The following is a 27,665-nucleotide window of genomic DNA, read 5'->3' on the forward strand; positions in this document are numbered from 1 at the left end:
TAACATGATTGATCAAACTTTTTTTGATTATGACTTGGATAAATGATTCAGTTCTTTCAATAACAACAAGCTACGATGAATTTTAAAATCTTCAGAATATCTCTCTTCAAGCTTTTCTCAGCCTTCCTATTTATCTTAATTCTCTATTTTTAGGGATTCAAAGCCATAGGTGATCTTAAACCTTTTCCTGCTTAATCTTTCAAAGGTCACTCTTTTCATTTATCGATCACTTGATAGATCAATAATTAATCCATAACTTGATTGATAAATATACTTATCTGTTTTAAATTCTTTCACTTTCTTTAATCGATAACTTGATCGATCAACTAGTTATCGATCATGACTTCAATCAAGGATGTCCAGTTCATGTTTAAAGCATCTAGTGATTGATTGATTCCTTTTCCAACTACCACATGAATGTTTATTATTATCACTTGATCAGTTATCTTTATGAGTTTCATTCTGAAGGAAAAACTTATTAGTTTCAAGTATTGTTATAGACTACAAAACTCAACAGATATTTAGTAGCCCTTAACCTACCGTGTCAGAAGCTTTAATGGCGAATATCGTTGCAACTGGGAAAACACACAACTGAACTTCCAACGACTAGAAGCTCTTTAGTCTAACGGTTAATTAAACTTCTCCACCTATAAAAGGCGCAAAGAGTATTGAATGAGTCATTGAATACGCTAGCTACCCTCTGCTGAAATATTTACTGTTGCATTCAATACGTTGTTGTTCACCAAGCTTCAGTGTTTCATATTCATTTACTCTGTGAGAGAGATTGATACACCTACTTTACTCACTTTTAGAGCGTAACTCAAGAGTATAGACTCTTGAGAGGGATTGTAACCTTATGAGTAGTAAAGGGGAGTGATTGAGAAAATCAATTACTATACTGAGGCGCCAATAGCCCATTTAATCTTGGATCATAGTGGAAATCTCAGAGGTATTCTAAGGACTGGATGTAGGTCAAGTGGTTAAGACTGAACCAGTATAAATCCTATGTCTTCACTCAGCGGTGAAATTTTTCTAACTCAACACTCTCTGTTTTTATTTATCTCACTGTTTTCAATACGTTTAAATTTTATAACTTACCCAATTCATCCCCTTTTGGGTGAGACTACCACTAACAATCAAGTCATGCAATTCAATAGAATTAAAGCTTAAAGCATTCTTACTCTTAACAGTATTATACTTATCAATCACAGCACTACTTGTACTATCACAAAAGAGAGAAGCATATTCAGCATATAGTAAAGCAGTAACAAAGCAAGGAGTATTCTCAACTATGTTACTATTTGAAGTTAGAGATTGAGCATTTTTAACATCAAACATATGAGGGGACTCAACAACAATTTCCTCATCCACTTTGTAACAAACCCCTTAATACCTATACAAATGCTTATTTCAAACAAGTGATGCAATCTTTAATTGGTACTATAGTAGGAAAAGAGTTAACCCTAAAACTTTAATTAACAACTATGGTAGAAAGGATAAATCATAAAACTAAAAACTGCTATAATTATAAAAGAGTTCATTAATCACTTTAAAGAACCAACTGTAACAACCCGCTTTTCAATAGTTTAAGATTGTGTCTGTAATTAGATGTGTTAATTTATGCAATTAAGGAAAATTCCTTGATTTTGAGATATGAGGATTGTGTGGAGGATTTTCCTCAAAGAGTTAGAAGATAATAGGATTTAATAATCTTGAACTTAGTAAATTGGTATCACAAAGCAATAATAGTAAAGTCTTGTGAAAACCTAATAATGAATTGGGCTTATTAAATAGGCTTTTTTGGGCCAAGAATAAAATATAGTATGTATAACCATAATAAAGATAATTAAAAAAGGGAAAAAGGAGTCTTTTATTAATTAATACTAGAAATACAAAGAAAGGAATTAAGTGAGAGAAAAATAAATAATTGATTGGCTAAAGAAAGAGGCTCTATGGATTGGCCAAAGGTAGGCTTCATTGATTGGCTAAAGAAAGAAGCTTCATGGATTGGCCAAAGGAAAGGTTTCATTGATTGGCCAAAAGAAGACGCTTTATGGATTGGCCAAATGAGAGGCTTCATGGATTTGTCAAGAAGGAAGGTGGGTTATCTTGATGCAAACCATAATTTCCTCTATAAATAGCACATCTACCCCCCCCAACACACACAAACATTTTAACCACTTATAGGCAAGGGAGGAGGAAGAGAGGTCTTTTTGGATGCTTGTGGAAGCTCTTGAACGGTCTAGAAAGGTAGAATTACAAAGAGTCTTAAAGCTTTAAGGTTACCCCTCTTATATTTCAAGTATTGTTTGAATATTGTGCTACTGTTTAGCTTGCCAAGGAGAAAGCATGATGAGTATTTATATGTTTCTTTGCTTATGCATGGCCATGTGTCACACCTTCATTTTTAAACCCCATTATACGTCATTTGGAACCATTCGAAAGTGTTACACTGTGCTTAAAGTAGGTAATAACCAAGGTTTTAAAATTTGATTCTTGTTACTATTCATGCGACCCTTAAAATCTGATTACCTTCGAAAAATCATAACTAAATATAGAAAAATCAAAATAGAGTGGTTCTAAATCTCACGCGAAGCTTATGAAAATTCTACATAGGAAAAATAATCATAGATATCATTTCCTCACGGATCAGTACCAGTTTCCATGAAAATATGTACTGTTCATTTGGTAAATTCTAGAATTTCCAGTATTTTTACCCAACTTTGAAAGGGCATAACTCTTTACACAAAATTCCAAATTTAATGATCTACCAATTGATTTAAACCTAAAAATGTGTTCTATAAGTTTGTCAAATTTTAAGTCCAGACTCAAACATTTGCTATTTATTTCATGTGTCCCAAGTTTGGTCATTTCTAGGGAAAGTTCATCCCCTAATCATACTTGGTTTTATCTTTTCTTAACCTTTTACCCATCCTTAAACATATGGGCCTTAACACATGCTTAAACATACATTTGAATATACTTCCACATGTTTAAACATAAACATACATGTTTGGCTCCTACTAGGAGCTATTATCCAACAAACATTACATAATTTGTAACATTCCATAACAAGTTCCAAAAGTCATTCTAGGGTGTAGTAAATATTCACTTAGTCTCCAAAACTACTTCTTTGTCTTTGCCCTTGCTTGAACTCCCTCCTAGGTGGTGTTAAACATAAGAGTGAGATTTCAAAGAAATCTCAATAGCAAAGAATCACAATTACTATGTATTCATGCAAACACTATGTGCAATGCTTTTGTGCATTTATCTTGCTTATGTGTTGATGCTTTTATGCCATGGAAAGTAAGCTATCATACACATATTCAGAGGACATAATGCCAAGGCAACATAATTAAAACATTGCAATCAACATTTGCAACAAAGCTTAGTCACATCATGGCACACTTTGCACATATACACATTAACACATCAATGTGAGCAAGAAAGCAATCAAAATGTAATTCAATGCTACCTTTTGACACTTCGTTCTTGATTTCCTTTAAGTTCAAGATATTCTCTTGAGGATTTGGCAAGGTACCTTAAGGAGTTCTTGATCAAAGCTTGATGATTACCCTTGGATTGGAAGTGGTTTTGAAGGTGTTTATAAGTCAAGAAAAATTTGTGCAGAACCTCCCCTATTTTTTCATATTTTTGCATGAATTTTGGGGGAATTACGGGGGTATTTATAGACCACAATTTCTGCAGGTTCTTCCCCCTTTGGCAAGCATTTTCAAGTGCCAAACATGGCCTAAAATTGATGTCAAACCATCAGCTAATCCTAGCCATCTACTTGCATCTTGCTTTCCAAGTCATTTTTCATCAATGGTTGAAAATTTGCCCAACACATAAGCTAACTGTTCTGGTCATGATGAGCACGAATTTGGTCCTTTTTGGATGCTAACTAAATGGTAAAAACTGATCAGGAAGCAATGGAATTGGTTAGGGTACTTTAAAAATCATTTGGTTACATAACACCCAATTTCTTGCTCCCTATTAGGAAAAACAGCTAAGGGCTTCAAAAATTCCATTTATTTTCATGATAAATCCCTATTTATTCCAAAAGTGTGATCTGGAAGTTTTGGGAATTTTTCAAGGCCTCTAGGTATTTATTTCACATTTTCTCCGAAATTGGGTCTTTACCTATAGGAATTTAGAAGTAAATTTCCCATAAATTATTTCCTGCATTTTCAATACTTGGAAACAATTTTATAAATTCATATATATTCCTAGGGAGTGTATCTATATTTTTTCTTGAATTTGTGGAGTCCTGAGGTGATTAAAATAATTGTATCACTTTAATTCCCCTTTGTTTTTTTTCTATTTTCCCAAAAATAATTATTTTTTGGGAATTTTCACCAAAATTTATTTTGGGCCATTCTCACTCCCAAAACATCATAGGTGACTCAAAAATCTCTAATTCCACCATTTTCTATTTTTAGGAAATTTTTGAGAACTTTTCTCAAAATTACTGTTTTGCCCCTAAGGACTCGATAAAGTCAGTTTCGTCCCATTTTGGGTTTTCATGTTTTATTCACACCTTATGCTTATCAATCATGTCTCATTCCTTATATGCCCATTACTAGGGTTTCAAATTTTGGGATGTTACATTTCCCTCCCCCTTAAAATAAATTTCGTCCTCGAAATTTAAAACATACCATACTCAAAGAGTTCAGGATAGTTGTCCTTTATTTCGTCTTCCTTCTCCTAGGTTGCTTCTTTTTGTGCCAAATTCTCCCAAATGACTTTGACCATTGGGATAGCTTTTCGCCGCAGCTGCTTTACTTGGTGATTGACGATTTTCATTGGTTTGATTTCCCATGTTAGGTCATCTCGTAGTTTAATATCTTTATATTCCAAAACATGAGAGGGATCTGGCTGATATTTCTTTAGCTGGGATACATGGAAGACATCATGTATCTGACTAAGGTTCAGGGGTAGGGCTACCTTATATGCCACTGGTCCTACCTTTGGCAGAATATGGAAAGGTCCGATGTATTTTGGTGACAACTTTGATTTTAAAGACCTTCTTACTCCCGTTGTCAGAGACACCTTCAAGAACACATGGTCTCCTACGTTGAAGGTCAAAGACTTCTGCCGAACGTCCATACAACTTTTCTGTCTACTTTGGGCTGTGAGCAGTTTCTGCCTAATCTACCTTATCCTCTCAATTGTTTGCTCGACTAGCTCTAGCCCATATAGCTTTCGCTCCCCTAATTCTGTCCAACACAGTAGAGATCTACACTTATGACTATACAAAGCTTTATACGGAGCCATCTGTATACTGGAGTAATAACTGTTATTGTAAGCAAATTCTGCTAACGGCAGATAGTCATCCCAGTTACCTTTGAAGTCTGCCACACAGGCTCTCAACATATCTACCAGTGTCTGTATGGTTCACTCTGTCTGACTGTTTGTCTATGGGTGATACACTATACTAAAGCTCAACTTGGTGCCCATTGCTTGCTGTAGTGCCTTCCAGAATCAGGATAGAAACCAAGGATCTCGGTCAAATACAATCGACTCTGGTACTCCATGTAATCTCACAATTTCTTTGATATATAACTTAGCAAGTTTTTCTGGCCGATAATCTTTCTTCATTACCAGAAAATGGGCGGACTTCATTAATAAGTCAATAATCACCCATATCGCATCATATCCAAATGAGGTACGGGGTAACCCCATGATGAAATCTATGGAGATACTATCCCATTTCCATTTCAGAATATTTAGAGGATGTAAAGGCCCTGACGGTCTCTGATGCTCTGTTTTGACCTTTTGGCAAGTGAGGCATTTAGATACATACTCTATTATGTCCTTTTTCATGCCAGGCCACCAAAACATATGTCAGAGGTCCTGGTACATCTTCGTTATTCCTGAATGTATCGTATATTTGCTTTTATGTGGCTCCTCTAATAGCTGTTGTCTGACAGAATTCGAAACGTATACCCGTTCCTTATATCTTAATATTTTGTCTGATGATGCCTTTATCGCATCATCTTCAGACTTTGCTAGCTTAATTTGGAATGTATCGGCCATCGGATCGCTCTTCTGGGCCTCTTTGATTTGTTCTATCAACTGGCCTTCTGCTTCTATCACTTCTATTTTCTGGGCCATTAGTTTCATATGGAACAAAGGTTCCCAATCTCTTACATCTTCGATGAGTTTCCGCTCCTAAATCATTAGGAACGCTACTTGTACCACCTTTCGGCTTAAGGCGTAAGCTACCACGTTAACCTTGCCTGGATGGTATTTTATCTAGTAATCATAATCCTTGAGCAACTCCATCGCCATTGTCTCATGTTCAGTTCTTTTTGATCTTACAGGTACTTGAGACTTTTATGGTCACAATATAGTTCAAGGGTTGCCCCATATAGATAATGCCTCCAGATTTTTAAGGCATAAACTATTATAGCTAATTCTAAGTCATGAGTGGGATAATTCTCTTCATGAGACTTTAACTGTCGTGAGGCATAGGCAACTACTCGTCCTTGCTGCATTAGTACACAACCCAATCCCTGCTTGCTAGCATCAGTATATACAACATACGACAGGGTTGGATCGGGAATTATCAGCACAGGGTCGAGGTCAGTCTTTGTTTCAGCTCTTGGAAGCTGGCCTCACATTTATTATCCCACACGAATTGCTGGTTCTTACGTGTAAGTTTAGTCAGGGGCTGTGCAATTCTTGAAAAATCTTTAATAAACCTTCTATAGTAACCTGCCAATCCCAGAAAGCTTCGTATTTCTGTTACTATTTTTGGTTGCTCCTAGTTTAGAACTGCTTCCACCTTACTGGGATCTATTGCTACTCCATCTAGGGTAATCACATGACCCAAGAACTTTACTTCATTCAGCCAAAACTCACATTTGCTGAGTTTGGCATATAGCAATTTCTCCTTCAAAATACTTAGAATGATCTGTAAATACTGTTCTGTTCTGTTGGTGACTTGGAATATACCAAGATATCATCAATGAAAACCATCACAAACTGATCTATATATGGCCGAAAGATCCTGTTCATATAATCTATGAAAATCGCAGGGGCATTCGTTAATCTGAAGGGCATTACCAAGAACTCATAGTGCCCATACCATGTTCAGAAAGCAGTCTTTGGAATGTCGTCTACTTTAATCCTCAGTTGATGGTAACCTGATCTCAAGTCAATCTTGGAGAACATTGTGGCACCAGCTAGTTGGTCTAGCAAATCGTCTATTTGAGGTAGTGGGTATTTGTTTTTAATCGTCACTTTGTTGAGCTCCCGGTAATCAATGCATAACTTTAGGCTACTGTCCTTCTTACGAACGAACAAGATGGGTGTTCCCCATGGTGACACACTGGGCCAGATAAAATTCTTTTCTAACAGCTCCTCTAACTGCTTCTTTAATTCTGCCATTTTATTTAGAGCCATACGATACGGGGCTTTGGAAATCGGCCCTGCTCCAAGTACTAGGTCAATTGCAAACTCTACCTCTCGCTCCGAAGGTAACCCGCTAATTTTTGTCAGAAAGACTTCCAGAAAATTGCATACCAAGGGTATCTTTGTTATAACTTCTTCCACTTATGCATGTACAAAGAAGAATACCATGTACCCCTGACAGCCACGTCTTAGGCAATCCCCAGCTTAGGCTCTAGTGATCAAGTTTAGTTTCACCTCGGTATGAGGGGTTAGCTCATAGGGAGGAAAGATCAAAGTTCTATTTTTACACAATCAAGGAGTAAATTATAGGTAAACAACCAATTTAGACCAAGTATCACATCAATCTCATGAAAACGCATACATATTAGGTCAAGTGTAGTGCAACAGTGGGCATACCAAACAATACAATTCAGGAAAACATCAGACGTATAAACTCTAGTGCCCGTAGGAGTAGCCACACATAGATCATATAATAATGTGTTAACAGTGAGATCTATGTGCTTGAGCATTCATATGCAATAAAGGAGTGGTAGCACCCGAGTCAAACATAGCATGCACAAGGTAATTGTTAACTTGAATCGTACCTTGTATCATCCCAGGCAACTTATCAGCCTCTTTCTTTGTGAGGGCAAAAACCCTCCCTTAAGCTTAGGGCCTCGAGCCGTCCATATTAAGAGGGCATTCCCTTATATAGTGTCCTGGCTTATTGCATCGAAAGCACACATTTTGACCCATCAAACATGGTCGATCTCTGTGGTTTTTACCATAGATACTGCATTCCTTGGTCAAACCCATCATCCATAGGCTTTCGCCTCTTCCTATTTCCTCCAAAAGAAGTCCCCTCTAGTCCACCCCTTGTTGCTGGTCCTTCTAGTCTAGGAATGGCCCTGACTAGTGCCTGGTAGTTCAGGCTACTTTTAGTAATCCAGCAGGCTTCCACTGCCTGATTGAATTTTTCAAGTTGTCGTAGGGCTACCTTTTCCCTCAGCTCCTGCCTTAGTCCCCTTACCATTTTCTCTGTTTTCCACCGCTCATCATTGCGGAGTTGGAGGTAGTTAGAGTAACGAGAGAGCCTCATGTACTTGTCTAGGTACTCATCGAAGGATTCTTGGGGACCTTGTTGAATCATCAGAAATTCCACCTCATTTTCGTCTCTTATTGACAATGGGAAGTATTTCAAATTAAAGTGTTCTTTAACACTTCCCAGGTAATATGGGTTGCATTCTCCTGGAGGATCATCTTGGTATTCTTCCACCAGTGATCAGCTTTGCCCTCTATTTTATAGATAGCCATCTGAGCTTTTCTCTCAAAGGAACATTCAAGCATATTAAAAATCTTCTCTAGCCGAGTAATCCAGTCCTCAATCACTTGGACATTCAATGTCCCTGTAAAGCTCAGGGGATTCTGTGCACTGAATCGTTTGATCCACTACCTTAGTGAATCAGGATCCCCTACAGGTCGTACCTGCTCAGCTGCCGGCTCTTGGGGTTGAGCTGCCTCGGCCACTCCTGGCCCGACCTGTTACAGCTGTGTTATCGCTGCTGTCACTGCGGCTGCTATGGCAACATCACATTCCTAGATTTGGCGAGCTTGGGCAACCCAAATTTCTTGCATCACCTTCTACTGTTCCTCCAGTCAATCTATAAACAATTGAATCAGGTCAATGGGAGGTTCTCTTTCTGCCTCCCTTGGTTGTGTTTCTCTTCGGGTTCTCCATATTTTACTTAACTTGTTACTATAAGAGGAGCAGAGGAATAAGATTATTACTTAGTCATCAAAATATTTTATATTAAGTTATGCTTCATATTTGTACATAGATAGGTTTCAGGTATAAGCATCCAAAACATAGATCATCCAAGTCACATATATAGTCATCCACTCATGACATGGGAGAGAAAGGAAAATAAGAAGTAACAAGAAGCTCGAGTTCATCCAGGATCTAATCAAAGCTTTCATAGGCGCCTTGTTTGGAACAGTCACTAACCAACTAGATCTGATCCTGCTAAACGGGGGTCTTTGGCAAAGAGTCAACTAAGGCCTGTTCCCACATCTCCTCATCTATCTCTCCCTCGTCCTGGTGAACCATATCACTATGTAACAGTCGTACGTAGTAAAAATAGTCCATATAGATAAACCCATACTGGTTCTGGGAGATGTTAATCTACCTCCCCAACTCAGAGAGCTCCTCAAAAATAGTCTGATAGGTGTGCAAGTCCTTCGTGACTAATCGCTGCCTCTTCTTCGGAGCCAGGTCCTTCTCCAAGATTTGACTATGGCGTATTGCTCTGAGAGGTTGTGGCTTCGTCCCACTGGGGCCCTCTTTGTCCGGATTGGGTTTAGGTGCCACAATGCTCTCGGTATCACCATCCTCTAACGTTTTGCTATTGTTGGAGTCTACGTCAGGAACTATATCTTCTACCTCCGAGAGAGGCTAATAATATCCGAGTTGTGGAGTCGGGTTATCGGGGTCGGGAACATGTGGATGGTACCAGTCCTGGTACGGTTCCCCTGGCCCTCTCTAATCAACTGTACCCCCAGGAGAATCGTGCTCACAATAAGCCATATCCTGCACCACGGTTAGTCCAATGCACAACTTTCACGACGTAACACATCACACACAATCAAATATGCATTATCCTAATACATTACCATACTAAATAGTACATATAACAGATAGTCCAAAACCTGGCTCTCATACCAAAAATGTCACCCCTTCATTTTTAAACCCCATTATACGTCATTTGGAACCATTCGGAAGTGTTATGCCATACTTAAAGTAGGTAATAACCAAGGTTTTAAAATTTGATTCTTGTTACTATTCATGTGACCCTTAAAATCGGATTAACTTCGAAAAATCATAACTAAATGTAGAAAAATCAAAACAGAGTGGTTCCAAATCTCACACGAAGCTTATGGAAATATCTACATAGGAAAAATAATCATGGATATATTTCCTCACGGATCAGTACCAGTTTTCACGAAAATATGTACTGTTCATTTGGTAAATTCTGGAATTTTCATTATTTTTCCCAACTTTGGAAGGGCATAACTCTTTGCACAAAATTCCAAATTTAATGATCTACCACTTGATTTAAACCTAAAAATGTGTTCTATAAGTTTGCCAAATTTCAAGCAAACTCAAACATTTGCTATTTATTTTATGTGTCCCTAAGTTTGGTCATTTCTAGGAAAAGTTCATCCCCTAATCATACTTGGTTTTCTCTTTTCTTAACATTTTACCCATTCTTAATCATATGGGTCTTAACACATGCTTAAACATACATTCTAATATACTTCCATATTTTTAAACATAAACATACATGTTTGGCTCCTACTAGGAGCTATTATCCAACAAACATCACATAATTTGTAACATTCCAGAACAAATTCCAAAAGTCATTCTAGGGTGTAGTAAATATTCACTTAGTCTCCGAAACTACTTCCTTGTCCTTGCCCTTGCTTGAACTCCCTCCTAGGTGGTGTTAAACATAAGAGTGAGATTTCACAGAAATCCCAGTAGCAAAGAATCACAATTATCATACATTCATGCAAACACTACGTGTAATGCTTTTATGCATTTATCTTGCTTATGTGTTGATGCTTTTATGCCATGGAAAGTAAGCTATCATACACATATTCAGAGGACATAATGCCAAGGCAACATAATTAAAACATTGCAATCAACATTTGCAACAAAGCTTAGTCACATCATGGCACACTTTGCACACATACACATTAACACATCAATGTGAGCAAGTAAGCAATCAAAATGTAATTCAATGCTACCTTTTGACACTTGGTTCTTGATTTCCTTTAAGTTCAAGATGTTCTCTTGAGGATTTGGCAAGGTACCTTAAGGAGTTCTTGGTCAAAGCTTGATGATTACCCTTGGATTGGAAGTGGTTTTGAAGGTGTTTATAAGTCAAGAAAAATTTGTGCAGAACCTCCCCTATTTTTCCAGATTTTTGCGTGAATTTTAGGGGAATTACGGGGGTATTTATAGGCCACAATTTCTGCTGGTTCTTCCCCCTTTGGAAAGCATTTTCAAGTGCCAAACATGGCCTAAAATTGAAGTCAAACCATCAACAAATCCTAGCCATCCACTTGCATCTTGCTTTCTAAGTCATTTTTCATCAATGGTTGAAAATTTGCCCAGCACATAGGCCATCTGTTCTGGTCATGATGAGCACGAATTTAGGCCTTGTTGGATGCTAACTAAATGGTAAAAACTGATCAGGAAGCAATGGAATTGGTTAGGGTACTTTAAAAATCATTTGGTTACATAACACCCAATTTCTTGCTCCCTATTAGGAAAAATAGCTAAGGGCTTCAAAAATTCCATTTCTTCTCATGATAAATCCCTATTTATTCCAAAAGTGTGATCTGGAAGTTTTGGGAATTTTTCAAGCCTCTAGGTATTTATTTTACATTTTCTCCGAAATTGGGTTTTTACCTATAGGAATTTAGAAGTAAATTTCTCATAAATTATTTCCTGCATTTTCAATGCTTGGAAATTATTTTATAAATTCATATATATTCCTAGGGAGTGTATCTATATTTTTCCTTGAATTTTTGGAGTCCTTAGGTAATTAAAATAATTGCATCACTTTAATTCCCCTTTGTTTTTCTCTATTTCCCCAAAAATAATTATTTTTTTGGGAATTTTCACCATTCTCACTCCCAAAACATCATAGGTGACTCAAAAACCCCTAATTCTACCATTTTCTATTTTTAGAGAATTTTTGAGAATTTTTCTCAAAATTACTGTTTTGCCCCTAGGGACCTAATAAAGTCAGTTTTTTCCCATTTTGGGTTTCCATGTTTTATTCACACCTTATACTTATCAATCATGTTTCATTCCTTACATTCCCATTACTAGAGTTTCAAATGTTGGGATGTTACATCATATGTAGATCATTACGTAAGAACATGTATGCTTATTTGTAGCTATTGGTATTGCTGTATCTATATCCAATGTTATATATGTTTATATATATGATGGGTTTTTGCTATTGAGATTTTCTCAAATCTCATCCCCAATCTTCAACATTTTAGGACCAAGTTCATCTTTGGAGAAAGGAAAGAATGTGGCTAAGTAATCAAAGCATGTTATCTTCTGTTACTGATGCATGTATGTATTATTTTGAAGACTATGTTAAGAAATTTGTATTAATTCTCATGAGATGTTTCTAGGATGGTTGTGCCCATGAATTTCTCTTTGACATGTAAGATTTAACTATGGATTCTGATTTGGTAAGTTACAACCCCTATGTTAAATGCTTTCAAGTTAAGTGATGTTTCTGTAACCTAAATTTGAGTAATGTTTGTTTATCATTAAGTTTGATTTAGTAAAAGGAAAGATTTTGCTGTGAAACTTGTATGTAAACTACTGGACCTGTAGCTATATTTTGCCAATACTTTCTTTCAAACCTAATGAGCTTCATTTTGGTGAAATGAACTTATTGTAGGTCACTCATGTTATACCACTTAAAGTAGTCATCCATCGTCACTAACTAGTTCAAGAAAGCATTTGAATCTGACCGACCATCCAATTCAAGTGCCTCAACCTTAACCCTTTTCATCGCATCGTCATAGTAGTCCTGCCACAGGGGCATCTCGATATTGCCTAGGAGGCGATGGATTATGGTTGTATCTACGGTTAGCTAGATAACCTCTATAAGCACGCCTATATCTAGGTGGGGAGTCCAGAATATCATCGATGTCATGCTTATCCCAGGGTCCTTTTCTTGCTTCGGTAAAGAATGCCATTGTGTGGTGATCTAGGGGGACAATTATAGGACCTACAAAATTCTGAGAGTCCTTTAAGAAGGATGGTCCAACCTTATCAAATCTAGAGCTTGATCAGTTTCCTCTAGGGTCTTTTAAGTATGCCATCTTCATCTTTCCCAAGTATCTGCTCGTTTGTTTCATACAAAGACTCTTCAAGCTCTTTGTGCGATTTCCTAAGGTCCTTGTTAGAGTCTCAAGGTCCTGGTACTTGGCATTAACATCTTGCTTAATCTCGGCCATCAATTCCTTTAGGCATTTAGTAAGTTCAGAGATTTGGAATTAAAGGGTTTGATAATTGTTGTCCGTTTGGGATTCAATCTAACAAATTTGGGGTCTAAAGAAAGTGAGTTCTAGTTCAAAGGACAAGCAATAAAATAACAAGAAGTAATAAACAACTAAACAAGAAAAGCCACAAGTGAGTTAAAAAGGAAAAAAAAACAATAATTTTTTTCCCTTCTTTTTTTCTCTCTTCTTTTTCCTTTTTTCCCCCTCTAACTAACAAATAAACTTCAGGCAAATAAAAGCTAGCAAATAATTGTCCTAATAAATTACAGCAAACAATAAAGCTATAACAACAATAATTAGCAACAATAAAACAGTAACAACAATTAAGAATGATAACCTCTAGAGTATGCCAGACAGTACAGTAATTTAAATAGAGGATCAATTGGGCCTTATTGGTGTAACTTAAAGAGACCAAGAAATAAAATTTACCCTAATAGTGCTCTTATGTTTCTCCTCGATTTCTGGAAAGCCTAAGAATGGTGATATATGGGTTCAAAAGCACAATTTTTGTAGAAGAACTAGATTGAAATTGTAGTTTTCTCCACAAATTTTGTCTCAAAGTGTAAATTTTGTAAGAAAAAACCCAATCTTAAACTGCACATTGCGAAGGTGCGTGGGAGCTGCTCACAGAGCTTTTATCTGTGTGTGAGGGCACATGATAGATGAGATGGTGGAAAAGTTTAGGGATCATACTGTGTTTGAGTATACAGTCCTATTGGAGGTGGTTTCGTTACGAATAGGTGTGTATGAAGTTGGGAAATAGTGGTAGCATTAGTTCTGGAGTGAGAACGTTGGTGGCATGATGGACGTGAAACTTGAGGGGTCTAGTCAAAAATTTAATGGCAAAGGTAATTATGATGAAGGTGTGGTGAAAGAATGCCAGAAAGTGAGTGAACAGAGGGTAAAATGCTATAGGTGTGGAAGGTTTGGGGTTAAGGGCATGTTTGATAGGTTAGAAAAAGGAATTATAGGCATGTGGGAAGCACAAAACTCGGCTCAGATATTGTAATTGCTGTGAAACAAGAAGGAAAATTGAGAAATTGTGGAGAAAAAGAAGGAAATAGGAAGAATGAAGAGAAAGCAAAGAAAACTAAGAGAGAAAAGTCTATAAATTTCAATCGTATAATGCAGTCTGCCATCAAAATGAAACTCTAGTAATGTTTATATCCCAAACTAATTATGAAAATAAAATAATAATAAAAATCTGAAAATGAGGAATGGAGAGTGGGGTTAAGATAACTGCTCATTAAGTCACTACCTACAAAAATAATTAATTAATCAAGATAAACTATATAATAAAAATTAAAATTAAAATAACAGAAAATCCTAAATATTTGCATCACAATTACTTAGCACAGTAATAGATTGTTAATGAAATGACAATTATGTATTGCCAAAATAATATTTACTTTATTTGTTACTCAACTTTCAATTTATCACTTTGAATTGACATTATTTCCATATTCGATTAGCCAATAACAAGTGTGATATGCCAAATAACAAGTTATGAAGAGATATTATCATTAACTTAAGTGTACCATAAATTGTCATTATTTTCATGTTTGATTGGCAAGCAAGTGGGGGAAGAGACTCTTGAGACTTCCTTGATTCTAAATTCTAAACATCTACAGGTTTTATTCTTTAAAATTCTATAAATCCTCACCAATGATAAGCATGGTATGTCAAATAACAAGTATGGTATGCCAATAACAAGTTATGAAGAGTCATTCTCATTAACTTAAGTTTTACCACAAATTGTCCTTATTTTCATATTCGATTAGCCAATGACAAGTATGTTATATCAAATAACAAGCGTAGTATGTTAAATAACAAGTTATGAAGAGCTATTTTCATTAACTTAAGTTTTACCATAAACTGCCGATGTTTCTATGCTTGATTCGCCAATAACATGTGTGGTATGCCGAATAACAAGTTAGTTATTGCTATTCTCATCAACTTAAGCTTTACCATAAATTGTCATTATTTTCATATTTAGTTGGCTAATGACAAGTTTGGTATGCCAAATCACAAGTTTGCTATGACAAATAACAAGTTATGAATGTCAAATTACAACTTTGGACTACACAAATGCAACAACTTTTTCATGCACATTAGAACATGTAATATATCTACATTGTTACCATTTACAACTAATAAATATAAAATATTAGCATTGTTATGGCCATCAACAAAATACCAACACAGATCATCATGTAATGTTGCTACCATCATAATAACAAGTCTGCAATTACAACATTACCATGAAAAATTACAACAATGGTATGACAAATAATAAAGAACCAATATTGCTTTGACAACAACTATATTTTACAATGTTCAGTAACAAGAGCATATTCAGATGATTTGTCATCTTAATGTTCTTCTGTTATCAAACATATTACTTACAAACCACCTCCTTCATAAGTTAGGCATCCACTTAATGACCTATCTACTTAATGTTCTCTTTGAATCAGTACACATACTTCCCTAACTAAAACGACCTCCTTCATAAGTTAGGCATTTACCATCATTCTTAACATTCACTGGCTTATATTCATTACCAACGGTAATTAGAGCTTCATTCATTTCTTATGACGGTCCCAAAAAAATTCTTAATCCTGCTAGCATAATAATAAGTTAGGATGTATATATTTAAAGAACAAGTATGATTAGTGAAATAATAAGTCCAGATATGGAAATTACAAGTTAAACTAGTGGAAAAACAAATCTAGATATGCAGATTACAAGTCTAGTAAATGAAATAACAAGTTTGGATATAGAAATTACAAGCTCAGTTAGTGGAAGAACAAGTCTGGATATGAAAATTATAGGTCTAGTAAATGAAATAACAAGTTTGGATATGAAAATTTTTTAGTTAGAGAAATAATAAGGTTAGATATGAAAATTACAACTTCAATTAGTAAAACAAGTCTAGATATAGAAATTACAAATTAAGTAAGTAAATTAACAATTCATTAGCAAATAAAAACTTTCAACTGCAACACCATAAGCATAATAACATTTTTATGAGAATTTGCAACAATCCACTAGCAAATAACAACTTTTAATTGCATAAACATAACTACTTATATTTTTACATCATTCATTGATTCAGGTTCCATTTTCCCTCCCACACTCCACCATCCCTGAACAAATCAAAGGTCAGCAATTAGACTATAAAAACAAAAAATATCCCACCTCAAACCAACCACTACCTCCTCTAACTAACATCTACCATCATCACCTCTCAGTCTCTCCCAACATATAATCCAGCAAAGCACAACGCAACTCACCAAAATGAAGAAGAAAAAGCACATTGCTCAATCTCAAAGGAAAGTATAGAGGAAGAATGCAGTGAGAAACATTACTCACTTGATTCCCACAGTTGGAAGCTACAAAATATGTCAACTCTTCTTTCAAAGTGCTTTTGCCATGAATTTTTTCTCCCTACCTTCATTAATGATTCTCAATAACTAAGAGGCATTTTTATATTTATGCTTCATTTCATATTTGCGATTTAAGACCTAGTATCCTCAAGTAATTATGTTAACTTAAGAATCCATTTTGTTATTTTATACATTCAAGGGTCTTTTTCTGCAATTTTTCTTATAAAATAAGAACTAGACTATATAAAATTAGCTCAAATTAGGGGGAAGACTTTTTCTTTTTTCTTTTCTTTTGGGGTTTGGGCTACAATGAACAAGTCTAAAGAGAGTATTAACCGAATCAATCTCTTTTCTTTTTGTTCAATCGAATCAATCTCAGGTTTTTGAAAACTGTGAGCAATAAAATTACACACACTTGTTATGATACAAATGAAGATAATATTTACAGGAGGCACAAGAATGACAACGCATGCGGTAGATCTTTCACATACATTCAAACACCCATCTTTGATATTAAAAATCACAGAACTGAACCAGTCATGAACCGATGATTGAGAACAGCTTCTACAATTGGTCGTTTCCGGAAATCAGGATGAAGCATTGCCTGTGAACAGTGGAGAAACATGCCAACTTTTAATAAATATATTCTCAGGTTATAAGTACTTGGACTTGCACATAGAAGCAGTTTAAGCTCCTTCTACTCCTTTAATTGCTTAAACCAATTTTCATATATAAAAAATGCAACTTACCTTGTAAAAGCACTTTTGTTTAAGGAGAGAGAGTGAAAGAGACTTGTCAATAATTAATACAGTGATACTAATCAATAATTAATGGGGATAAAAATAAACAATTATACCAACTATTTCAAAGAGACCATTAGTGTCTTAAAAGGAGTAGAGCATCCTTAAAAAAAATTCTCTTATAAATGTACTATATTTATTTATTACCCCCAAAGACTTCAGACAATCAATAATACAGAACCAATTATGAAACCATCCACTTTAAACACTTTAAGTTGTATTGATTACCCTAAAGTTTGGCAGAATTCACTTAATATCGTCGTTATGTTTTCCAAAAATTATAATCACATTAATATGCTAATAATTCTAACATACTTTATCAAAGTTAGCTTTTTGCATAACAGGAACCTGATAGGATTAAGGTGCGCCTAACACTCTGAAGTATTTTGTCAAGTGCATCCAATACCCTAAAATATTTTGTGATGTCTTTAGAACTTTAAAGTATTTTTTTTAGGTACTTCCAACATCCTAAAATATTTTGTGATGTAATTTTACTTTTAAAGTATTAAATTTTTCAAAAAGCAATCGTGCTTTTGTAATATTATTTCATGATCAATTTTAACTTCCTCATTAACCCCTCAAAAGCTCCATTAAATGAATATATATCAAACACCATAACGTATTTTTCATTACCAGCACCTAAAAAAATACTTCAAGGTGTAGAATAAACTATAAGATCTTTAGGATACTATATACACCTAAAAAAAAATACTTTAAGATGCTAGACCTACTATAAAATACTTGAGTATTGTATATACCTAGCAAAATGCTTCAAGATGCTAGGTGCATCTTAACCCCACAAAATTAAGTAATTTTATTTTGAAAGAACGGCATGTTTAAGACGTTTAACAATGTTAAGAAGCAATAAATATAAAGAGGGCCGACCACAATTGTCAAGGTAAGAATGATATCAAGTGTAATTTGATTGGAGAAAATCTTAGTTTTAACTTTAAGATTTACTCCCATAGGCAATTGCCAAGACAAGTTAAAAATGGTATACTCAATCAATTGTTACCAAAATACCTTCAAGTCGATAAAACAATCATTAGTTGGTGCATTTTAAAGTCATACAAATAATTATTAACCAATGTGATATTCATGGGAAAAAAAAAAGAGTTAAAAACCCTGATCAACGAAAGGATAATAAATATCAATACTTATTTTCAGCTAAAATTGAATATGGATATTAATTAGATACTGAATCAACATATGCAACATTCTATGAAAAACAATTTTAAAATAAATTATATTTATCGTCTTTAGCCCAAAATAAATATACTGAAATAATTATAATTTTAAAAAATTAATGAATATTTTTAATTGAAACACCAATATTATTCTTGAAAGTGTTTTGGCCAAAATGAATTTTGTTGTTAGTAGTAGCACTTTTTCCCAGCTTGAGGGGAAATTGAATAATTAAGCAATCCCAATTATTCCCAAAAATGGGGGATACTAACATTAAAAAAAAAAAATTGTGCCATCAACCGAACTAATCATTTTAATATACCTGAAGTAACTCCCAGCCAGCACCATCACCCAGATCCAGGAACTCAACAGCATTTTCTAATCGGCTATCTGCCAGACAGTACCTGCCAAAGGAGGCAGAAACCCCCCGGGGGGGGGTAAGACAAGGCCGACAACATAATTTGATTAATTTCTACCAATAGCACCTGAGGAACTAAACTGCAATCTGGAATTTTACAGATTGTCAGGTTATAGCTAATTTTATTTTGTTCGCTGGCCCAGAAAAATAAACTGTAATTTCAATCTTATAACTGGTAAGATTTGCCAATGTAGTAGTAAAGAATATAGCCAATTCACCACCTAAAAAAAAAAAAAAAAGAATATAACCAATTTAAATAACTGCAAATAAAAACTTTTGAATGGTAAGTGAGACCTACAGCAATTAGACGGTAAAATGTTTCTTCATAAGTGGTTCCCATTTACATTTCATTTTTTTAAAAGATAAATCTACACATGCTTGATTGACGCCCATAAATTACTAATTCAAACTCCTTTCTCAACTAGAACAGCGCAAAACGTACACAAATGAAATTATTAATCTCATACCAGTGAACTTTCATGTTTTGATGAGCTTATAACACAAATCTACATGTAGCTAATGGGTTTAACAATACCGCTCTGACTGTTCCTGAGGCATTATATACCAAAAGTTGTGGAAGTCTCAGAACAAACTAATGCAGCTTGGAAACTCATGTGGGAACTCTGGTTGGTTCCAAAGATAGGCAATGCCCGCCCCAAGATTGATTAGTTTTATGCGGAGAAAAATATACTTCCCAATAAAACAAGGATTCCTCTCCCAATAGAATTCCTAATCTTCAATTTTCACTTTAGTAACAAGTAAAACTCGAAGCTACAGTTTCTGCAGGAGAACTTTAGCATCAATTTGGCATTAGAACCAAGACCAGAACCAAATGAGGTCACCAAAGAGACAAACTCCTAAAGCATATACCACAACCAAAAGAAGAATTAAATCATAAAATAACAAATATCTAGTATCAGCACAATTTGTATTAAACTAAAAGGTATCTTACTCTCGTGTTGCCTCAACATCAAGCTGAAAAGTGTTCTCCAGAAGCCTCTGAATTTCATGGTGAAGAAAAATTTTAGTGTGCTATGGATGTTATCTTACGAGAAGATTTTTACGAATTATCGGATTCAGAAAGAATAAATCAAATTTTCATCACATCTTACTTGCAAGGAAATGCTATCCATTATACCAGCTTCACAAAATGGAACAAAAGCCAAGTATGCAAAAAGAAGTCCTGCTTCATATCTGCATCAGAATTCAAAACATAAGAACCCAAGAATGATGCTGAAGGTGCTTCCACATCTAGCCAAGTTCTGATAATTTACATGTCATCAGCTATGCCAAAAGCTCTTTTCTCCAGACGTGTGACTGCACCAGCAGCTGATGCTCGTTTCCAGAGCCCATTTGCTAGTGATGCAGGATCATCTTCTAGCCCTGAGTACCTAGAATAATTTATTTAAATGTAAAACTATGTTGACTGTTAGAATCAAGACATGATTAGTTAGTGTTTCTCTTGCTAGAATCAAGATAAATAAATTAAATGAATCACAGCCTGATAAAGATAGAAGTATAATTATCAAAGGGCTAAAAAAAGCGCAGAGAATAAGCTTCAAATATCCTATTTGAAGACCTCACTTCAAATATGGTTTGTTCAACATATGTATGCCAGCTTTAGGGTGGCATATTACAACTCCTTAATTGATGCCTATTTAGATTTGCAAATCATGCCGCCTATCATGTCAGTTAGTAGTGCAAAGGTCATAATGTAGGTGCTCAGAATCTGGATACTAGAGATGAATAAGCAAAATGATAGTGTAATATAAATAAAGCACCAATTTTGACACATTTTAGTATCACTATGTGGTGCAAATTGATTGAATACGTATAAGAAATGCACTGCCAACATAAATACACATCAAACAAGAAAAGAAAAATTAAATAACTTTTGTTGATCACATTATGCGCCTAAGTCAATAAATGGAAAACACGTTAATTGCTGTAAAAAAGGACTTCAGAAACCGTTAACTTACCTGACATCAACAGAAAAAGCTAGATCTCGAAGCCTTGGAATCAAATAACGGGCCTCTCTATCAGAAATTGTGCTGTCATCATATCACAAGCACATTAATAGTGGACATGAGGAATGAGAATAAAACGTAATTATGGGAAGATTTTGAACTGGAATACTTTCTAATTAATTTCTTACTTGAGAACCACAGAAGATGGTCCAAGACTTTGGTGCAATCTGTCATGGTCATGCATGAAAGCTAGACCTCTCAAAGCACCCTGAAGCAACTTTATAATAAAATATCTCCTTCTCTTCATCATTTGTTCTTGTTCAAAGCGATTCCAAGAAGATGCCTCTCCTAAAGAAAGGTTTTTTGATACTCTTTCACTAGCAAATTTCGCATAGTCTGCCGAACTATATTTCCCATCATCACGAAAAGCAAGCCACTAAGCCAAGTATTTTTTATATATAAGTAAAAAAAATTAGAGCCAAGAAAAATAACTCGACAGAACTTCTAATATCACATAAAAAACCTGCTCCCCAGTCATTGTTTCAAATCCTCCCACAAGTGTCAAAAGATGCTGGCTCATGCGTTTCGAACTGTTCTGGAAGGAAAAGAATGTAATCAAGACATATTAGAATAACCATCAAATAATTAAAAAATGTAAAAGTAATACACATGTCCTTTTACATTACTTGAAGAAATATGTGGGCATTCAATTCATTGGCAGCCATCATATCAGCCTCAACTCCACCAGCTCGTTGTCCAGGATAAACCTTTACAGTCAAAAGTCTCTATACTCAAACAACGTAATAGTAAAGATTTGATTTGAGCGGCTAAAAAAATCATAATACTACCTTAAAAACAATTGAAGTTCCTCTAAGAGGACCCTCAGCAACTCTACCTTCATAAAGCCTGTAAAAGAGCTGCCATGAGTATTATCAGTATTCAAGACAACATAGTGTGGCATAACGTTATCTATGGTCCAGATCATTTAGTTGAATCCTATGCCAATTACCTGATCTTGATGCTTCCTTCGCGGATCTCTTGAATTTTCAGTTCTCCCAAATCTCCAGGTGAAAATTCAGTAATTGCACCTGAAGGAAAGGCTGGATAGCTGGGAAAATGAAGACAAGATATAAATTAAGAAAGAAGAATGAATCTCCACTGTCAAATTATTATCCGTAAGACACAAATGAATCAGATAGTCAATTTAACCATAATTTAACACACAAGGCAAAGTTGAAAGCACAGCAAATAGGCAACGAGCATTAAAAAAAAAAAAAAGTTTAAATATATAAAATAAGATAACCAACATCAATTTGCTTCACCACAAAGGAAGAGACGCAAATTGTTGGTGTTTGATCATTTCCCTTTCCAATATATAGAACCAAGTAACATGGAAAATAATCTGAGAACTATTTCTTAATTCCTCTCCTTATCCGTTTCTAGTAAACCAATGGGACTTAATATGGAAGATTAGAAAATCTAGCACAATGATCGGCCCTATTTATCACCGTTAGTCAAGAGTTCAGAGATAAATATGTTAAATGCACTGATTAACTTAAATCGATTTTCCATTAAAAATTCAATTATCGATTACTTAGGAGAATCACTTATAGAAATTACCCAATGAAAGTCCTCAATCAAGCAATGGTTTATTCAGACCGACATTTTGCAAGATGCATTTGCGATTAAGGAAAACGAAATCGATGAGACTAGCAGGGACCATGAAAGTTCCAAGAGAACAAAAAGAAAAATGGACTTTAAGATACGAACCTGGTGACGTTCATGAAGCCATAGCTCCCAATAAGCCGTCCCACTTCGAACCACTCAGAGTTGGTGATCATGCTCGCTTTACATGGCAGAGTCTTCCGAGTGGTGCTCAGTGAATTGAAAGGCAAGCTACTCACAGGAAGGGAAAGGGTTCTGTGAAGGGAATGGAGGAAAGTGAGACAATCAGGGGTTGCACAAAGCATGGCTTACTGAGCACTGATGTGATCAGCCGAGCGCTGTGATGTGAAGAGCACGAACACCCCCGATGGATAAGAGGATATCATTTTAGGCAGGAGTTATAATCCATCCAAGTGAGGCGAGGATACAAATTCGTGAGAGTTAAGTATTGGGAAAATGACAGATAAAGCCACTCCAATATATACAATTCCATATTAGGTCTTGAAATTGTGGAAATGACCCGATCTGTCATTTGCAAGATGGAGGCAAATGGACAAATTTGCCTTCTCAGATGTAAAAGCAAAAAGAATTATATTGAAGCAAGAAAATGTCGATGACACTTATGGCTTTGTAGAATTATACCGAAGAAAGGTGGAGAACGTTTGACGGTGGGACCTTGAAAGGTGGCTGAAGCAAGCAAGGTTAGTAATTTCTCACACCATAGTTTTTGTCTATTCATCCTGGGGTCTAATCACGGTGGTTTTGTTCTTCATTTTGAAGTATTGTGATTGTGGGTATGGTTGGGTACACGTTCTTGGTCTTGAAATCTGAATGAGATTGAAAAAAGCAAGTGAAGTAATTTTGTGCACCACAATCTTCCTCTTTTCATCCCCTACCATGATCATTTATCAATAGGGGTCTATCAACGTTTTTTCGACGAAGCTGATACAGTAAAATGGGTTATGTACGAAGGTCGAAGCATGCGTACTTGCAGCGTTTTGTTGGTGACAGTGAAGTTTATATTTTTATTTGCCTGAGCTGAAGCATTTATCCATAGGGGTTTGTTGCTTATTGGTAGGGTTTACAATGATTAGTATTGGGGAATGGAGGATTGTTTTTGGGAGAAAGTCGAAGCTGATTGCATGAAATTGAAGTTTGAGGCGTCACAGTTATGATAGGGTGGATATTATAGTTAATAGCTAATGTTAAAGTGTGAAACCCTAAACTAAAGTTGTTAATGGGTAAAGAGGTACTGTTATTTATCTTTATTTAAAGAAGTGACAAAATATCATTATCGGTGAACTAACATAATGATTATTCATTTGTTTCAGCTTAGCTTGCACAATGAATTGTAATATTGGCTCCACTCCTGGGAAGGAATTATTTTGTTACTTTCATGTAGATGAAGAATTTGTTATTAGTCCTGAAGGTCAAGTTAGATATCATGGAGGTAGAGTACATGTAGAAACGATAAAAGATGGAATGACACTTGAAGATTTAAGGGCAACTATATCAAAATGCAGTGGTTACGATAGTAGCAGTTGGGACATGAAGTATACTGTCAAGTATGATGAGAGGACATTAATTGATCTTGTTGATGATGGCGGAGTTAGAAATATTTTTGTGCATAATGACATCATTGCGCATGTGTATGTATCATTGAAAGGCAATGAGACTGAAAGACATAAAATCAATGATCAAGAAATGTAAGTTATAAATTTCTTCTGGTTGAAGTTGTTATTTGTTGTGCTAATGTAGTTAATGTGGGAACAGATATTGTTAATATGCTAACAATTGTAGTTATCGTGCATTCAGAATTGAGACAGAACCACATGAGATGACTGATGCACAAATGTAAGTAAAATTTTTTTTGCTAGTGTAAGTTGCTATTTGCTGTGCTAATGTAGTGAATGTAGGAACAGATGTTGTTAATATGCTAACAAATGTAGTGATCGTGCATGCAGAATTGAAACAGAACCAAAGATGACTGATGCACAAATGTAAGTAAAAAATTTTTTTCCTGGTAACATTGCTATTTGCTGTGCTAATGTAGTTAGTGTAAGAACAGATATTGTTAATATGCTAACAATTGTAGTTATTGTGCATGCAGAATTGAGATAGAACCACATGAGATGACTGATGCACAAATGTAAGTAAAAACATCTTTGCTAGTGTAAGTTGCTATTTGTCGTGCTAATGTAGTGAATGTAGGAATAGATGTTGTTAATATGCTAACAAATGTAGTTATCATGCATGCAGAATTGAGACAGAACCACCTGAGATGAATGATACACAGAGGTAAGTAAAAAAATATTTCATGGTGGAAGTTGATATTTGCTGTGCTAATGTAGTTAATATGGGAACAGATATTATTAATATGCTAACAAATGTAGTGATCGTGCATGCAGAATTGAGACAAAACCACATGAGATGACTGATGCACAAATGTAAGTAAAAATTTTTTTGCTGGTGTAAGTTGCTATTTGCTGTGCTAATGTAGTGAATGTAGGAACAGATGTTGTCAATATGCTAACAATTGTAGTTATCATGTATGCAAATCCGAAATTGAAAGATGGTTGGGATTGTCACGCCAGGAAATGGTTGTATCTTATATCAGTTTGGGAAACGATTATGAGCACGTCAGTCATGAAAGTACTGCTGAATGCATTCCTTATCAAGTCCCAAGTGGCTCACATGTAGGCAGTGATGGCCTGCATGAAGGCCCGAGCTCCAGTGGAGGGAATGCAGTGGCACAAATTACTCAGATGAACTATAGTAAATGGTTGGAACTTTTTACAGGCGTGGGGCAGAAAATTCAACATGCTAGTTTGTTTAGGGAGTATTTGTACAAGTTTAGCATCGCACATAATTTTAAGCTTAAATTTTTGAGGAACAGCAAAGAGAGAATGTTTGTCATTTGCAAAGTGGAAGGTTGCCCATGGAAAATATGTGCAAGTGCATTGGGGAAAAATGTTCCATATCTTCGTGTCACCACATTCATTAATGAGCATGTTCATAGTGCCTAAGATAATTTGCAAGTTAGACAGTGTGCAAGATCTAATGTGACATCCTGTATAATTATCGATGAGGTGAGGAACCATACTGACAAGCGGGCAAGTGAAATAAGGACAAAATTGCAAACAGAAGGCAATAGAAGAAGGCAATAAGGAACCATGCTGAATGTTACATATAAACAAGCATATAGGGCGAAGGAGAAGGCAATAAAAGACACACATGGTAGACCTAAACATTCATATATGTTAATACCATGGATATGCCAAAGGTTGAAGGAAACCGATGAGAAAACAGTAGCTGAATGGGTAGCTAGTCCTAACTACAGATTTGAGCATGTGTTCATCGCATACGGGTGTTGTATAGAGGGTTTCTTGGCTGGTGCTAGACTAGTTTGGTATGTTGACAGATTTCATTTATCTGGACCATATAAGGGAACACTCCTCGTAGGTTCGGCATATAATGCAAATAATGAGCTGTTGCCTTTTACAATGGCTATTGTAAGGGAGAGACAATTGATGACTGGACTTGGTTTATGTCTATGATTACAAAAATAGTTGGCTCAAAGCCATTAACTATTGTGTCAGACCGTCATAATGCCATAATAGGAGCTGTATAATCAGTGTTCGATTCTGACAGGCATGCATATTGTTATAGGCACGTTAAGGAGAACTTTAGTGCAGAGTGGCTCAAATTGAACAGAGGTAAAAGGAGCAGAACACACTCTAAAGAGGATGCATTAATACTTCTTAATAAAATTGCATGGGCTAGGGTTCACGATGAATTTGACAAGGCAATGGCAGAAATGAGGGAGTTCTCTCCAGAGTTATTTGACTGGCTTAATAATCATTAGGATGTAGATAAGTGGGCTGTGAGCAAGTTCCCATATAAATGATGGGACAATATAACCACCAATATTGCTGGATCATTCAATGCTTGGATGGTCAAGGAAAGAAAGCTCAATGTAGCCCAAATGATTCATGAGCATCGTGAGAAAGTTGCGAAAAAGATGCAAGCATCAAGTGTGGCAATGACAAAATGGAAGAGTTGTATAGGGCCAAAGATAGAGACCAAACTAACGGAAAATGTGGAGGTTAGTAAGCAGTTCATTACAACAGATTATGGTATGCAAAATGTCAATATCCAAACCTCACGTGGACACCACTAAGTGAGTCTCAACTTGCACCATTGTAGTTGTGCAGAGTGGCAGATGACAGGGATTCCATGTAGGCATGCTTGTGCAGCAGTGAAAACTGTCCATGGTGATATTTATGATTATATTGAGGGATGGCACAAATTTTCATGTCAACAAAAGATTTATGGCAGGTGCATGACTCCGGTGGTCACAATTGACATGCCAAATATAAATGACTATAGGATGGAGAATATATCTAATCAATTTTGCTGCAACCCCCAATCACAAGTCGGGCTCCTGGAAGGCCTAAGATTACAAGGCATGAGTCACAATACCAAGACAAAAAGATATACCGCTGTACTCAATGTCATCAAATTGGACATACAAGAAAGACATGCAAAAACCCAAATCCAAGTTGATTTGGGATGTACACCATGTGATGCGTCATTTTTTTGTTAGCATTGTAAGGCCATTTTTTTGATTGAAAAAATGTAAATAGTTTAATGTATTGGCCATGTTGGCATTATGTTGTTGGGTATGTTTTTTGTTGGTCAATGCCTTAACTGTTATTGTTATATCATTGTAAATACTATAGACGGTTGG

The 27,665-nt window shown here is 35.6% G+C and overlaps 1 protein-coding gene across 1 annotated transcript; it reads right to left on the bottom strand.

Moving 5' to 3' along the window:
* Positions 1-17,190: 17,190 nt before the first annotated feature.
* On the bottom strand, positions 17,191-23,274 carry LOC114754211 (uncharacterized). The gene is made up of 12 exons (XM_028942980.1): positions 23,021-23,274; positions 22,260-22,358; positions 22,099-22,156; positions 21,937-22,017; positions 21,774-21,845; positions 21,439-21,686; positions 21,263-21,334; positions 20,558-20,674; positions 20,396-20,477; positions 20,236-20,282; positions 19,188-19,269; positions 17,191-17,484 (listed from the first exon to the last, which is right to left on the bottom strand). Exons 1-12 carry the CDS (start codon positions 23,218-23,220, stop codon positions 17,401-17,403), a joined length of 1,242 nt encoding a protein of 413 aa, XP_028798813.1. The 5' UTR covers positions 23,221-23,274; the 3' UTR covers positions 17,191-17,400.
* Positions 23,275-27,665: the final 4,391 nt, after the last annotated feature.

Source organism: Neltuma alba, unplaced genomic scaffold (genome assembly GCF_004799145.2).
Source record: "Neltuma alba isolate B1F8T4 unplaced genomic scaffold, ASM479914v2 tig00010110_pilon, whole genome shotgun sequence".
Taxonomy (NCBI): domain Eukaryota; kingdom Viridiplantae; phylum Streptophyta; class Magnoliopsida; order Fabales; family Fabaceae; genus Neltuma; species Neltuma alba.